The 15731-nt window shown below is 42.5% G+C and overlaps 1 protein-coding gene across 1 annotated transcript in view; it reads left to right on the plus strand.

The window, feature by feature from the left end:
• SYN2 (synapsin II) overlaps positions 1-13592 on the plus strand; it is a 159592-nt gene extending 146000 nt beyond the window's left edge. Inside the window, exon 13 of the mRNA XM_022562772.3 lies at positions 642-13592. Within this exon, the coding sequence (XP_022418480.1) occupies positions 642-777 (136 nt within the window). The 3' untranslated portion in view covers positions 778-13592. The remainder of the gene's footprint in view (positions 1-641) is intronic.
• Positions 13593-15731: the final 2139 nt, after the last annotated feature.

Raw genomic sequence — 15731 nt, forward strand, 5'->3', positions numbered from 1 at the left:
GAAAAAAGCAAAAAAGAAAGAGCTGAAAAGGCCTAGCGATCATTTTACCAGACATCTACATAACACAATTAAGAAACCAAACAAGAAACCGAGTCTCAGAGAGGCACGTGGCTTCCTAAGGTCAAGCGTGAGTGAGAGGCGGGACCAAGACTTTGACCCAGGTCTTCTGATGCTGGCTCCACTACTGGACAGTTGATGAGAAAGAGAGCCCAAGAGTCCACTGGCCCCTGGTTGCTACGTCTCATCCAAGGGGAAGGGTGTGAGATTCCTGGATTAGTTCTTGCCAAGTTGGGGCCCTGAAATTTAGCCTGTGGGCCCTTTAGCATTAAGTGAAAGGAAGAGCCTTGAGCCACCCCTTCTTCCTCTTTCCCTTCTCCTTCCTTCTCTTCTCTCTTTCCCCCTTCTCCTTCTCTCCCACGCTGCCTCCATCCTTTCCTGTTTGAGCAGCACTGCAGGTAAAGAAAAGAGCACAGGGACCTCCCAGGGGCCTGCTAGCATGCCCCATGCTGGCTTTCTCCTCTGCCACCCAGTCTCCCTGGGGTGGGAGTGGGCATTCCGGTCGTGTATCCTCGTGTCACCGTCCTTCCCTGCCTCACTGGGAACACCACCCTCTCACATTCTCTCTGGTTTTTATCTTCAAGCAAGTCGCAGTCCCTGACAAATGCCTTCAGCTTCTCTGAGTCCTCCTTCTTCCGGTCTTCAGCCAATGAGGATGAAGCCAAGGCAGAGACCATCCGGAGCTTGAGGAAGTCCTTTGCCAGCCTCTTTTCAGATTAGCTCTCCAGACACACAGGGGCACCCAGCCCAACCGAGAAAGGAATCCAAGACATTTGCCAACAACAGTCAGCCACACTTGGTGGTGATGTCCCATGACCTTAACGTGTGTGGCCCCCTCCTCTGCTCTGTTGCGCTCAGTGATGTGCTGCAGCTCAGAAAGGACCAGGTGAAGGTCTCAGAGCAGGCGCCTACCCAGCAAGGGGCACCTGACGTCAGAGAGGATAGAGCTGCTTCCCTGTAGTCGTGAGAGCTTCCTCTGAGATCCTCGTTCGCTGTGACTTTAGTGGCCTTATTGTGATAGCACCATCATGTCTTATTCTTTCTTTGAAACCAGGATTCCCTTCACTGAGGACACCTGGTTGCTTAACCAAGCTCAGATGCAGTACTAAGCATGCCCCCCTGTAGTCAGTGCTACCTGTTTGGGGAGAATATACTTACCCCAGAATAACTCTCGGCTCTAAGTGTTAGGGACTCACCCACACCTGGATCCCTTGTCACACCTGTTTAGCTGTTGAAAACACACCTGCCCAGCACACAAGATTCCTCGATTGCTATGGTAGTGAAGCACCTGTAGTCTGCTGACCAGAGAGACCAAGAACCTACAGTCCCCCTGCCACCTCCGGCGTTGTTCTCCTGTGTGGGGTGCAGTGATCTTGAGCTCCTCCAAAACTGTGCTGTAGAGAATGCATGCCAGTATGCCAAGTTTTGTGTTCCTCTCCAAATAAATGTTAAGACCTTTGGTGTAATAAAAGCAGCAGCATTAACCAGCATTTGATTCAGCCATGAGGTCTCCCCTAGGCCCCCCTTTTGACTGAGAGAGTGTACGTGAGGCACGCGCGTGTGTGTGCGCGTGAGTATAGGGAAGGGAAAAACCCAGGAGGGTGAAGCTGTTTGTGTTGGCGTGTGTGTGACTGTCTTTGCAACGGTTGAGAATACGGCTGTCCTTTAGATGCCCCCCAGGCTGCGCTTCCTGACACCTCCCCAGTAACTCAGCAGTTCTACCAGTTGTACTGAATGTGGAGCCTTTCTAATAAGCATAGCACCTTGGCTTCCGTAGTGGCCCAGTTGGAGCTACTTGTCTGGCCCGTCTCCTCAGCTAAAACCCGCACGGAGGTGCCAGTGAGGCAGGATGGGCCTGCTCTCATGAGTGGGGTCCGCCAATCTCCCGGCATCCTGAAGAAGTCTGTGATAGAGGGCGGGTTTCGAGGGATTTCACTATGGCTTCTTTGTGACTCTTGGGACTCAGGAGTATGTTCCCAAAAAGCCACAAATGCTGTGAGAATGCATACCACATCTGCATTGATATTAACATCTTATCTAAATAATTTCCTACACGTGTTCCCATCCTACTAACAACTCGACAAAATAACGCCCATCCTAATGCCGCTGTCTTGCTAACGCCTCACAAGTAGTAGGTGCTGAGAAGTCAGAGAATGAAGTTCTCTGGTGCCAGGGTCTCCTTTCTAACTCAGCCCATGCTTCCAGGGTTTGAGGATGTAGACTTGTGCCTTCTTCCTACGCTTAAAAAACAGCAAGTAGAACCTCCATTGAGTGACACCTGGTGGGGGCAGCCCTTATCCCACCACAGTGCACATAACTAGGGAACAAACAACTAACAAAACAAAAGTGGGGCAGGCAGGTAATACCTGTGCTCAAGGGAATTGATCTTTATGGTTCCTTCCATTTCCAACCAAGAGTCTACCACTTGTAGTCACTTCTATCCCCCAGTTCCAAGTATGTTTTAATAAGATGAATTCATTTCATCTAAAAGCATTTATTGAGCATTTAACATGAGCATAAACATTGTGATGGATTCAAGGAAATATTTACTAATATTTCCATAGTGCATACTAAGTTCCAGGCACGATCCTAAGTGATCCATATATACGAGTTCATTTATTCCTCGCAACAGCCCTACATTATAGGCACTAGGAAATGGAAGCAAATCAAGAGTCAGTAACTTGCCCAAGGTCACCCAGCTGGTATGTGGTGGAGCTGGGATTTGAACCCAAGCAGCGGAGCCCCATGGCCTTGCCTACTTTGCTATATTACTTTTACTTAATCTAGCAGAGGCGACAAGACAATTTTATTAAACTGTACATAATGTGATAACAAAATTAGAGATGTACACAAAAATTCTTCACATCCATACGCACCTCCTTCCTTCGCCTTTTCTCTATCCCTTGGCCCCAGGGAAATGAGGGGTGGGAGAACGTTAGGGTACTTGTTACCAGTGTTGACCCCTTGTCCTAGAACTATGAGTAACATACACAGTGTATCTTATTCTGATCCAATATAACTCTGGTTCTTGAAAAATTACTCATTCTTCCACATGTGATGTCAGACCAAAAGCCACAAGTGGCTTATTTAGAAAATGAGTCAGCCTGGAACTGCTGGGGTGTCAAAAGGGGGAGGCATTTACCATAGGTCATGCAGCTTCCTAGTCCAAAGGACACATGGATTCTATCCAACCCTTGGTAATGGGGTGGAGCCAGAGGTGGGGGAGTTCCATTCAGAAACAGCACTCTTGGTATATAAAAAGATGGCCCCAGAGCCTGGGAAATTTGCTGCTCCCAACAGTCAATAGATAGCTGCTGAACACCACGATAAAACATTCCCTAAAGCTGGGATCTCCAAAGGTTGGAGAGAGTCCTCTGTAGATCTTGAAACCTTTGGTCTGTCAGCCACTTCTGACCACTGTGCAACCATCACTGCAGCTGATGGGGTTCCCCACCCACATCCTCACCCCAGATGAATAGAGAGAGACACTTCGTCCCTGCCATCATCGAATCCGCATCTCCTTGGGTCAAAATGAATTCAGTTTGCTTATCATTTATCTGTTCATAACTCTTTATTTTATACTTACTAAGCTCAGTAAATTCTTGGGGACGAATATAAAAATGAATTAAGCAAGGATTCTGACCTCGCAAAGTTCACAGCCAGTAGGGGAGGTAGCATATAAACAGATATAAAGTAGAAAGTGCTGAGTGTCATAAGGCAAATGCAGTCAAAATGCTAGTTTGGAAAGATGTGAAGCTTGATAGGATTGGTGAGGATGTGAGAAACAGAACTCGTACACACTGCAAGTGGGAACGTTTGTCAGTACTGGCATTTCAGTGGACAATTTGGCAGTACCTAATACACAAACCCTATGACTCAGCAATTCCATTTCTAGACGTTCATTCTGGAGAATCTCTTGTACAAGCACTCCAGGAGGCAACTGAAAGAATGTTAGTCACAGCATTGTTAGTGAAACATGGAAACAACCACTGTCTCTCGTGGAGGAATTAAAACATAAATTGGTTTATTCATACATTGGAGTACTACATAAGAGTTAAAGAAATAAGCAAAAACATTTGAGGAATTCAGATAAGATATGGAAGTTAAAATGGAAGAGATAAACCAAGTAAGTGTAAAATGGACAACAGCCGTACCTGTGGTTGGAGTGGAGCATCCTTCTAGCTGGACGGTCAGAGAAGGTGGCATCCAGTGGGGAGCGGTGAGCAGCCCACAGGATCGGGAGGCCTGCCAGCTTCAGGGAATGGGGTGAGTGCACAGAATTCAGTCACTGAATTTTTCAGCTGGAAGTTTCATCTAGTTCTATCCTCTTCATTTTACAGATGAGAAAACCCAGATCACTCAAGGAGCTTGCCAAGATCAGGAAGGAAGTTAGTAATAGAAGCAAATGAGGCTTAGTCCCAGTTGTCTGATGGGCAGGCCTTTCGGGACACTGTCCTTGGTGAGATAAGTGAATGGCTTTCATTTCCAGGGGCCCCCAGGGAGGGCGGAGCTCATGGGAACATTTCCCAGAGGCTGGGAAGAAATGGGAGAGTCAGTGTTGGGCAGCAGAAGGAGCTCTGAGTTTAAATGCCTGCTTTGCTAATTGTTAGCCAATTGACTTTGATTATAAGTTCTTTAGCTTTTCTGTGTCTCGAGACACAGAATGAGAACAATACTGTCTTTCTGAGGAGGTTAAGAGTTAAATTAACTAATTCACCTAAAGTCTGTTTCTAACAGTGGTTGGCATGCGAGAGGATCACAAGATATCCCCTCTGTCTCAAAAAGACAACAGCAGTGTAAGCTCCAAACCCCTTGGCCGGGACTCCTCCGAGAGTGAAAGCGGCTACACAAATGCCAATCATGCCTTTCTTTCTCTCTTGTAACCAGGTGGGCCTCAAGGGCAATTGCAGCCCATCTGATTCCTTTTCCTAGGGCTATGGCTCTTTCAGGTTGAGTTGGTTAAATTGAGTTGAGGGTAGACACCTGGGGAGGCAATAGCTGCTGCCTAAACATCCTACTAGCAATGAACACAAACACACACACACACACGCACGCACACGCACGCCAAAAACCACTGCAGCTACAGAAATGACGACACAAACCCCATATGACTCTAACGGACTAATTTTTAAACACTCATACCATATGATCACTCCTACAGTGGTGTGGTTTCCTTCAACCAATTCCTTTGGGAGGCTAAACATTTATTCCAACAAACCTGCTGCTTATGTTCAGATAATAATTGCCCTCAGACCTGTAGCCCTCAAATTTGAATTTCTATAACTCTTGGAAGATCAAGAGTTCTTTACCTTGGGATCTAGAAATTCCCATGCAAACTGTTCTGTGCATTGTGCATTTTGGCAGGTCCTCAACACACACACACACACAAGAGATTAAGGATCATTGCTTTAGAGAGTGAATTTTGATTTTTAAAAAACACTTAAAATTCTTTTGGAGTCAGCTGTAATGATTAAGCTAGATAATATGTAAGGTTCAAAACACAGTGTGACTATAAATTAATGAGATAATTTTTTGTGGCTTGTAAGCTGGTTCTGAAGGAAATTAATCCCAGAAAAGGAGTCTCATATGTTTTGAGTAGTTTCTCTTTGAAATAAATGTCAAGCCCCATCAAGATTATTGATTCTGAAAGAGAGAAGATACATTTCAACAGGCAAATTCTGTTGTTTGTTTAAAATAATTTTCTTACTGTCTAATTCTCAAGTCACAGACTGCACTCAGAATAATGTTCTCCTCTTCAAATAATTGTCATCATTCTCCCTTACATTTGTGTAGTATTTTACAGTTTATATAGCACCTCATAATTTAAAGGCACTTTACAGTTTATAAAGCACTGATTCATCTCTCAATTAGTCAGACTCTGACAATAGCCCCCTGAGCCTAACTAACCCTCATTATAAGTGGCTTCTGAGTGTCTGAGCTTTGGGCTCATGCTTGAATAGTACTCTTCTTCCTACAAATCTCCTTGGACTTCAAAGACTGTTGGTTGTAAACATGTGGGAAAATAATGCAATTCTTCATTCCCTCTGGTAGACCCTCCTCTTATTCAACACCCTCTCACTGTCTGAGAACTTGCTTTCCATCTTGGCTATTGATATAGTCACACACACACACAAACACGCACACACACACACGCATATGTGTGCTTGTCCACTGGTCTGTATTTTCAGGAGTCTCTTCTTCTCTTGTTTCATGGTCTGTACTCCCCAGCATGTCACTTTGTCGGGGAAATACTGGAGAGACAGGGCAGGAGGGAACACCAGAGAGCTGTTTCAGGGACCCCAACCCACATGTAAACAAATGCTCCCCAGGGCACACCAACTCCCTGGGCATTTTCATCCTCCTTTATATGCACACATATCTCTTTTGATAAGAATTCCCACCCTTCAGCTAACTCCTCTAGGCAGCTCACAGCAGAAAGCCACAGCCATCCCAGTGGATCAGGTTAAGTGGCAGCCTAACCAACCCTAGTTGCTCTAGATCCAGTTCTTGGGGAAGAGAGATTAGCCCTATCAGATTACTGATGGGACAACCAGGTTTGGACCTCTTGGATCCATTCTGGAGCCCGTCAGTAGTGATAGAGAATTGCAAGAGTAGGCCCCAAGGATCCCTGTGGGCAGCTCAGACAAGCCAGACCTGTCAACACTCTGAAGACCCTCAAACCATCCCAGAGGCCTGAGTGGCTTGGCAAGTGGACGGGAATGACATTTGGGCTGCTTATTTGTCTTTGGAGTCTCACCGGGCTAATACAATACAACATTTGGGATCTAAAGATACTTTTAATTTGAATATTTGATACCAAAACAGTGAATGTCTCGATATAATATTACTAGGAAGAGGTCAGTAGATTATTTCTTCTTAAAGACTTCTTATTCCTTTATTCTGCCCCCACAGCAATTATTCCGGATTAGGGCTTTTATTCACACCTTATTGTGACAGCTCCCTAATTGGGCTTCCTAGCTTCAATCTCTTGCCCATTTCTGCCAATTTTCTTTTTAAAAATCTCTGATCATCAAAAATCTTTCAGTGGATCTCCAGGCTTAGGGAGTAGAGCCCAAACTTTTTACCTTGGTATTTAAGGCCCCCTAGAGCCTAGCCTCACTTTACCAGGGAGGCAGTATGTCTAATGGTTAGGTATTTGGGCTTTGGGGTCAGACAAACCTGGTTCTACTGCTTGTTAGCTGTGACCTTGGGCAAATGACTATATACTTCTCTAAACCTTAGTTTCCTTACTAGCAACTATTGTAATTCTTCATATGTTTGTTGCGAGAATTAAATGAGAGAATGCATGGAAAGTGCTGTGTGCAGGTACCTCAAATATATACAGAAGATCCTAATAAATTTTGTTTATCATCATTACTTTCCAACCTTAACTTTCCCTATTTAGTTGCAGGTAAGCCAATGTGAAATTCACTGTCTTTGCTTGTTTTCTTGCTCCACACGTATGCTCACTTTATCATTTTCAGCTGTCCTCAGTCCCTTAAAAATTCCTCCTTAAACTCATTACCCATTCAAATTATGCATAACCTTCAAGGCCCTGCTGAAATATCACCTAGTTCTTGAAGCACTTTCTGCCCATCTTGGTAGTCCCCCATGATTTCTCTTTCTCCTCTAAACTCTTACATAAAGTTTTTGCAAGTTCACACAATTCTATTAAAATGTGTACATCTATTTTGTCTTTGTTCTTTTTCTAATCCTGAACTCTTGTTGATGACTTTTATATTGAATTAGTTTCTTCAGCTTTTTTTCCTACCGCAGTCCATGTTTTGGGCTATTCTGAACCCCCCATTTTTTCCCCCAACATTTTATTATGAAAAACTTTATAACTACACAGAAAGTTGAAGTAACTGGCAGTGAACATCCATATACTCACTACCTATATTCTACAATTAACATTGTATTATGCTTGCTTTATCCCATATCTATCCATCCCTCTATGCATTCAACAATGCATGAGATTCAAAAAAATCTTATGTTTTTAGTGCATTTCACAGTAAGTAGCAGACATCAGTGCACTTCACAAATCATGATACAAGTTAGTTCCATCTGGTAAGGACTTTGAGGATGATTTAATTTATCCACTGATTTTATAGATGAAAAAACTAAAAGCCCTAAGATACTAAGCAATTAGTCTAACATTGGTCAATTGATCAACAGACATATACTGATCATCTACAATGTGCTAGGGAATATAGTGATGAAAGAAACAGATAAAGGCTTTGCCATCGTGGAGCTTGCAGCTTCATGGGGAAGGTAGGTGTTGAACAGGTTGTTACAAATGGTTAGCTAATGAAGCATACGGGGATCCAACTAGGTGGTGGGTTAGAAAAAGGATTCCGAGAGGAGTCATTACTTACTGTTCTGATCTTCAGACCCTCACTGTTACTGATTTCCAAAGGTTTTCACGTATAATAATGCTGTACTCTTTTTTTTCCTATATGAATAAGTGACTATAGTGTAAAATTATTCTAAAAATAAGAAACACCTCACAAGTTCCTCCAGAAGAGATCAGATGCTATAGGCAGTTGAAAGTGAAGCCTCCGTGGAAGAAAAGACTCTCAGGACCATGGAGATGTCAGCCTGAGCCCACTCAGTAAAGCTACGAAGTAGAAACATTGGCCTCTCGGGAGCTACAGCAGAGATGCTCAGGTCAGACTGCAGGAAGCATATGAACCCGGGCAAAGGAATCTTAGGCCCTCAGGAAGGCCCATATAGGGTGGGATCAAAGAATTACAGATATAAGGATTTCAGAGTGGCCTCCTGAGCTGGACTTGGTACCTATTTCTAGAGTTGTAACTTCCTAGTAGACTATGTGTGAGTGAAACATGACTTTTCCTTAGGAAATTTCTAGAAGTTCCTCTCCTATTGAATGGTTTATGGATTTCAGTTTCTCTTCCATGTTTGTTCTGTTGGGATCTATTTTACTGTTCTAAGGCAAAGAAATGGGTCCATGATTGGTCTCAAGACAAGGGAGTAGGTCAGAGATTTATCAAGGCTTGGTGTCTCATCTTTAGACTTCTGAAGCCAGTTTGGCCCTAAGCTAAGTTCACGGATTAACTGAGGACATTCCCAACAGGATCCTTTTCCCTAAAACTGCCATTTCAAAGGACATCATTATATCTGGAGGGACTTGCTTTCTTGTTTCTTTTTTGAAATTTATCTTATATTTTTAAGTAGAGCTTTTGTAGATAACTCTAAAAACTTGCTGAGTGAATGGTTGTCGTCAACAGGGAGGACCATGAGTACTTTGTATTATCATTCCCCATTATTATTTATTAGTGTCCCTTTACCCCAGGGTCATCTCTGAATTCCTTGCATGGAACGGCCAGTGTCTAAAAAAAAACAGTTTATCTCTGATCTAGTCCAACCCTGCTCTCTAGTCTACAACATCTCTGATGATTGTTCACCCAGCCTGTCTTCAAATATAAGATTTTAGACTTCCTGTTTAGCTGAATCTGAGCTAAGGTCATATTATAACCATCATCAAAATGAAGAAGTAGGGCTTCCCTGGTGGCGCAGTGGTTGAGAGTCCGCCTGCCGATGCAGGGGACACGGGTTCGTGCCCCGATCCGGGAAGATCCCACATGCCGCGGAGCGGCTGGGCCCGTGAGCCATGGCCGCTGAGCCTGCGCGTCCGGAGCCAGTGCTCCATAACGGGAGAGGTTGCAACAGTGAGAGGCCCACGTACCACAAAAAAAAAGAAGAAGAAGTAAAAGCTGCTTAAATCAAGATCCCCCTGGGATGCACAGGTCAGGAACTGTCAACCAACAGTCAGGGTGCATGTGGGCCAAAGCACTCAGAGTGACAAGGGGTGGCTGCAATGTCCACCTCTGGGTCAGAGCCAACTGCCTCCAGCCCAGGGAAGGCAGGCAGGAGGAGTCCCACAAGAGGGTACCTTGGAAAATGGGGTTGGGCTCTTTGGCAGTATTTTATTCCTTACAATTGTTTTAAACCTCGGGGCCACTGGCTGTTGGAAGTATCAGTTTAAGTAAAACATTCACCCTAAGTGACAGGATCAATCTAATGAAAGGTTGCAAAGACTAAGCGTAGAGAAGATTAAAAATGTGTTTCATATTGTTTTTTCACTAACGCCCTCTCAGGTCTCTCTCTTCTGTTACGAAGTTCAAGGCTTCAATAGATGGGACCTTCCAGGATCACAAAGTACATGTATTTTTCCTTCCGGAAAAGGGAGCTTCTTAACAACCAATAAGCATTTAGAGATGGCAGTGTGGCAAGAGGGATTCCTCATGCCAGGTTCCACAACCAAATGAACTGAGGAAAAGTACTGTGTGACAAGTATTCATGGATAAGCACAAATGGGAAGCTTGACTTCCTACTGGTGGTTGTTCAGAGCCTCTTGGTGTACCCACAGGAGGGCCAAGCCAGAGTTCCCACTTCTGCCCCTGAGTTAGGTGTTATGGTCTAGCAAACACCTGACAAACCCTCAAAGCCCAGGCTTGTGAGAGAGAAGGGCGGAGAGAAAGGCATAACTCTATATGAAAGGAAGTGATTCATTTTAAATATACCGTATTTAAATACGGTATTAAATCTAGCATAGGATTCCACACTCTACTGTGAGGAAGGGTGTGGCTGCTAGAAACCAAACTGGGAAGAAACAAAGCAACCAAAGTTGGATTTTGGTAGACACATACCAGCCCAAGAGTAAAATGCTAGCAAGGTGCCAGCTGGATGGCGTAATTATCAAAGAGTGCAAAACAGAGCAGTGTTTCTGAGAAAAACACCTGGTGAACCCTCAGAGCATAGAACTCAGGAGATCAAACAGAACCCTGAAACACAACACAAAACCTAGCATCAATATCTTTGCTTCGGGGTTTCCCTGGCGGTGCAGTGGTTAAGAATCCGCCTGCCAATGCAGCAGACGTGGGTTCGAGCCCTGGTCGGGGAGGATCCCACATGCTGCAGAGCAACTAAGCCAGTGCGCCACAACTGCTGAAGCTCGCACACCTAGAGCCCGTGCTCCGCAGCAAGGGATGCGACCACAATGAGAAGACCGCGCACCACAACAAAGAGCAGCCCCTGCTCGCCACGACTAGAGAAAGCCTGTGTGTAGCAACGAAAACCCAACGCAGCCGAAAATAAATAAATTAAAAAATTTTAAAAAATCTCTTTGCTGCTTCTGAATTGTGCTGTTAGTGGCGGCATTCTTCCAAATACAGATGGTTGGTTATTGAATGGTAGAAGCAAGGCGCTGGCATGGGTGGTTTCAGGTTGTCATTGTATGAATAAGAGTCAGTTGGGTCCTTGCTGCATAGTTCCTGGAGGAACTTGCTGGAGGTAAACCATACGTGCGATTTCTGTCCCCAACAGAACACAACGTGAAGTGTCTTGAGTGGGATGAAGTGACACTGGGTGGTGGTCCTGAAAGTGGGGGGCTCTGGTTGGCAACGGTCAGAATTGTGTTCCATTTCCTGCACTTCTGCTGCTTCCACTTTTTTCTAAACTCACCTCATTCAAGACGCTTTCTACTTGCTGGCAGTCAGTCTGAATGTGAGGCACAGAACGAGAACATTTGCTTTCTGTTTGAGAGCTGTAAAATCTTTCAGAGAGAAACATTCCCTAAAAAAAAAAAAAAAAAATTAAATCTAATTCACATGTACATATAGAATAATTGAATCTTAAAATTGGAAGGAATTTCAGAGGGCACCTAATCTTGGCGTGGAGCAGTGCATGAGGCTTGCAAAGTACAAACAGATAAAGATAGAGACAGAGATATAGACTAGAGATATCCCAGTCCCCAGGCTACCATCTTATTTAATGGCAAACACCAAAGGCACACCCACTAAAGTCAGGGTGAATACAATCACCATTATTATTTAACCTGGTATTGGAAGTGTTAGTCAATGCTGTTAGATAAGAGAAACCAACCAAAGGCATAACAATTGGCAAAGAAGCATAAAATTATCTCTTTAGGGAGAAACCAAGAGACTTGATGGAAAGCTACAAATATTTAGAGAATTTAGTTAGGAAGCAGGAAATTAGGTCTTTCCCCCCCCCACTTATTTAACATGCCACATTTCTGTTTACTCTTTGTTTTATTCCATTAGTCTATTTTTTAATTTGTAGAACAGTGTCACACCATTTTAATTACTATAACTTTACAATATGCTTTGATGGTGTTAGGAAAATCCCAACATTTTCTTCCTTTTCAAAGTCATCTCAATTATTTTCTCTTGCATTTTTTCCTGTTCAGAATGAAACTTAGGGCCAAATTGTCAAGTTCCATTAAATGTCTTTTGACGTTGTGGTTGGGAAGGCCTTGAATTTGCATATTTATTTGTGGGAGAACTGACATCTCTATGATATAAGACTTCCCACTGTGTAGCATACACTGTCCCTCTGAGCAAGGCCTTCCCTGACTACCCTATTTTAAATTGCATCTCCTCTTTTTCTTTAATTTTATTAACGTATAGTTGCTTTACAATGTCATGTTAATTTCTTCTGTACAGCAAAGTGACTCAGTTATATGTATATATACTTTTTCATATTTTTTTCCATTATGGTTTGTCACAGGATATTGAATGTAGATCCCTGTGCTATACAGTAGGACCTTGTTGTTTATGCATCCTATAATAGTTTGCCTTGGCTAATCCCAAACTCCCATTCCATCCCTCCCCTACCACCTCCCCCATGGCAACCACAAGTCTGTTCTCTATATCTGTGAGTCTGTTTTTTCCTAGTTACATTGATTTGTATTGTATTTTAGATTCCACATATAAGTGATATCATATGGTATTTGTCTTTCTCTTTCTGACTTACTTCACTTAGTTTGATAATCTCTAGGTCCATCCATGTTGCTGCCAAAGGCGTTATTTCATTCTTTTTGATGGTTGAGTAATATTCCAATGTGTGTGTGTGTGTGTGTGTGTGTGTGCGTGTGTATTTACATATATATGTATACACACAAACATATATACCACATCTTCTTTATCCATTCATCTGTTGATGGACATTTAGGTTGTTTCCATGTCTTGGCTATTGTAAGTAGTGCTGCTATGAATGTAGGTGCATCCCCTCTTTTACCTCCTTAGCTAGGTTTATTCGTAGGTTTTTTTCCTAGGTATTTTATCACAAATCTCTGGAGGTCTGTTTCTGAACTCTCTATTATGTTTTATCAGCATATCGTTTTGTAAATACCACATTGTGTGAATTATTGTAGCTTTATAGTGAACCTTGTTATCAAGTAGCTTTGCCCTCCAACATTCTTCTTCAGAATTATCTCTCCTATCCTTCACCTTGTCAATTCCCACAAAAAGCCTTCTTTTTAATTAGAGTTGTATCAATTGTGGAAGAATTGGTGTGTTTACAACATTGGACCTACTGATCCATGAATATGGTGTATCCCTCTATTTATTTAGGTCTTCTCTAATTCCTCTAAATAATGTTTTGTATTTTTCTGTGTAGTCTTCCACATATTTTGCTAGCTTTTTTTTTCCTGGATATTTGATTTTTTTTCATATTATAAATAAATATATATATATTATACTTATAAATATATATTAAAGTAATCATTTAAAATTTTGTGTTCTCTAATTTTTTACTTCTAGGGTATGAAAATACAATGGATATTTTTGTATGGTATGTTGATCTGATATCTGGCAATTTAATGGTTTGTCTGTAGATTCTTTTGGATTCTGCATGTGCAATCATGTCATCTGTGGATGATGATAGTTTTATTTCTTTTATTCCAATCCTTGCATCTTTGTTTTCGTTCTGGCCTTATTATGCAGCTATAGGGCTTCCAGTATAATGTTGGCTGATGTGATAGCAGATATTTTTGTCTTGTTCCTGATTTAAAGAGGAAAGCTTTCAATATTTCTCCAGTAAATATATTTTATATTTATATATTAAATATATTTGCTGTGTCTTTTCTTATTTGTTTGGTTGGTTAATTTTTACTCTTTATCAGATTATCAGGGTTCCCTTATATTCCTAGTTTATTAAGAGTTTCTTTTTTTTTCTTTTTTTTTTCTTTTGTGGTACGTGGGCCTCTCACTGTTGCAACCTCTCCCGTTGCGGAGCACAGGCTCTGGACGTGCAGGCTCAGCAGCCATGGCTCACAGGCCCAGCCGCTCTGCGGCACGTGGGATCCTCCCGGACCGGGGCACGAACCCATGTCCCCTGCATCGGCAGGCAGACTCTCAACCACTGCGCCACCAGGGAAGCCCTCTTTTTTTTAATGAAGAGTGGATGTTGAATTTTATCAAATGCTTTTTCTCCATCTAGTAAGATGATCATATGAGTTTTCTTCTTTATTCTGTTAATGTGTGAATTACATCATTTGACTGTCAAATTTTAAATCAACCTTGTATTCCTGGAATAAACCAGACTTGCTCAAAATGGATTGATTATCCTTTCTATATATCAATGGATTTGCTTTGCTAATATTTTGCGTAGATCTTTTTTCTGTATTTATGAGAGAGATTGATCTGGAATTTTCTTTATTCATGATGTCCTTGCCAAGTTTTGTTGTCATAATTATACTGACCTCATAAAATGAGTTGGAAAATGATCTCTTTTTATTTTCTCTGTAAAAGCTTTTCATTGGAGTAATATTATTTCTTCCTTAAATACTTGAAAATTCACTGATGAAGTCATCTGAGCCTGAAATTTTCTTTATGAGAAAGTTTCAAATTATAATTTAGTTTCTTTAGTAGATATAGGACAAGTCATATTTTCTATATCTTTTTGTGTCAGTACTGGTAGTATGTGTTTTTCTAGGAGTTTGTCCATTTTACTTAAAATTTCAAACTTATTGGCATAAAGTTTTTCATGATTGTTTTATCTGCAGTACCATGTATTTATGTACCTTTTTTCTTTCCAAATATTGATAATTCTACTTTGTCTAATATTATTAGAGCTACAACAACTGTTTTTTGTTATCATTAGTATATTAGTTTGATAAGGCTACCATAACAGAATACCACAGACTGGGTGGCTTAAACAACGGAAACTTAACTTTCTCACAGTTCTGGAGGCAGGAAGTCCAAGAGGAAGGTGTCGGCAGGTTTGTTTTCTCCTGAGGCCTCTCTCCTCGGCTTGTAGATGACTGCCTTCTTGCTGTACCCTCCCATGGCCTTTTCTCTGTGAATGCGCATCCCTGGTATCTCTTGTAATCCCAGTCTCCTCTTCTTTTAAGGCAGCGGTCCCCAACCTTTTTGGCACCAGGGACAAGTTTCGTGGAAGACAGTTTTTCCACGGGTGGGGTGGGGGAGGGGAGAAGGTTCAGGCGGTAATGCAAGCAATGGGGAGCGATGGGGAGCGGCAGATGGAGCTTCGCTCACCTCGCTAGCCGCTCACCTTCTGCTGTGCTGTCCGGTTCCTAACAGCCCCTGGACCAGTATCAGTCCCCAGGGGTTGGGGACCCCTGTTTTAAGGACACCAGCAGATTGGATTAGGGCTAACCCTTATGGCCTCATTTTAACTCTTGTAAAGCCCTGTCTGCAAATACAGTCACATTCTGAGGTAGTGGGGGGTAGGACTCTACCGTACGAATTTGAGGGGACACAATTCAGTCTGTGACAGCATAGCCTGTCTTTTCCTGCTTACTTGCAACTTTTCTGTGTCCTTATAATGCAGGTGGGTATTGTATAGGCAATACATAAGTAGATTATTTTTAATTTACTTAGACAGTCTCT

Source organism: Delphinapterus leucas, chromosome 10 (genome assembly GCF_059928025.1).
Source record: "Delphinapterus leucas isolate spDelLeu-1000000601 "Yukka" chromosome 10, BTC_Dleu_Yukka2, whole genome shotgun sequence".
NCBI classification, from domain to species: Eukaryota; Metazoa; Chordata; class Mammalia; order Artiodactyla; family Monodontidae; genus Delphinapterus; species Delphinapterus leucas.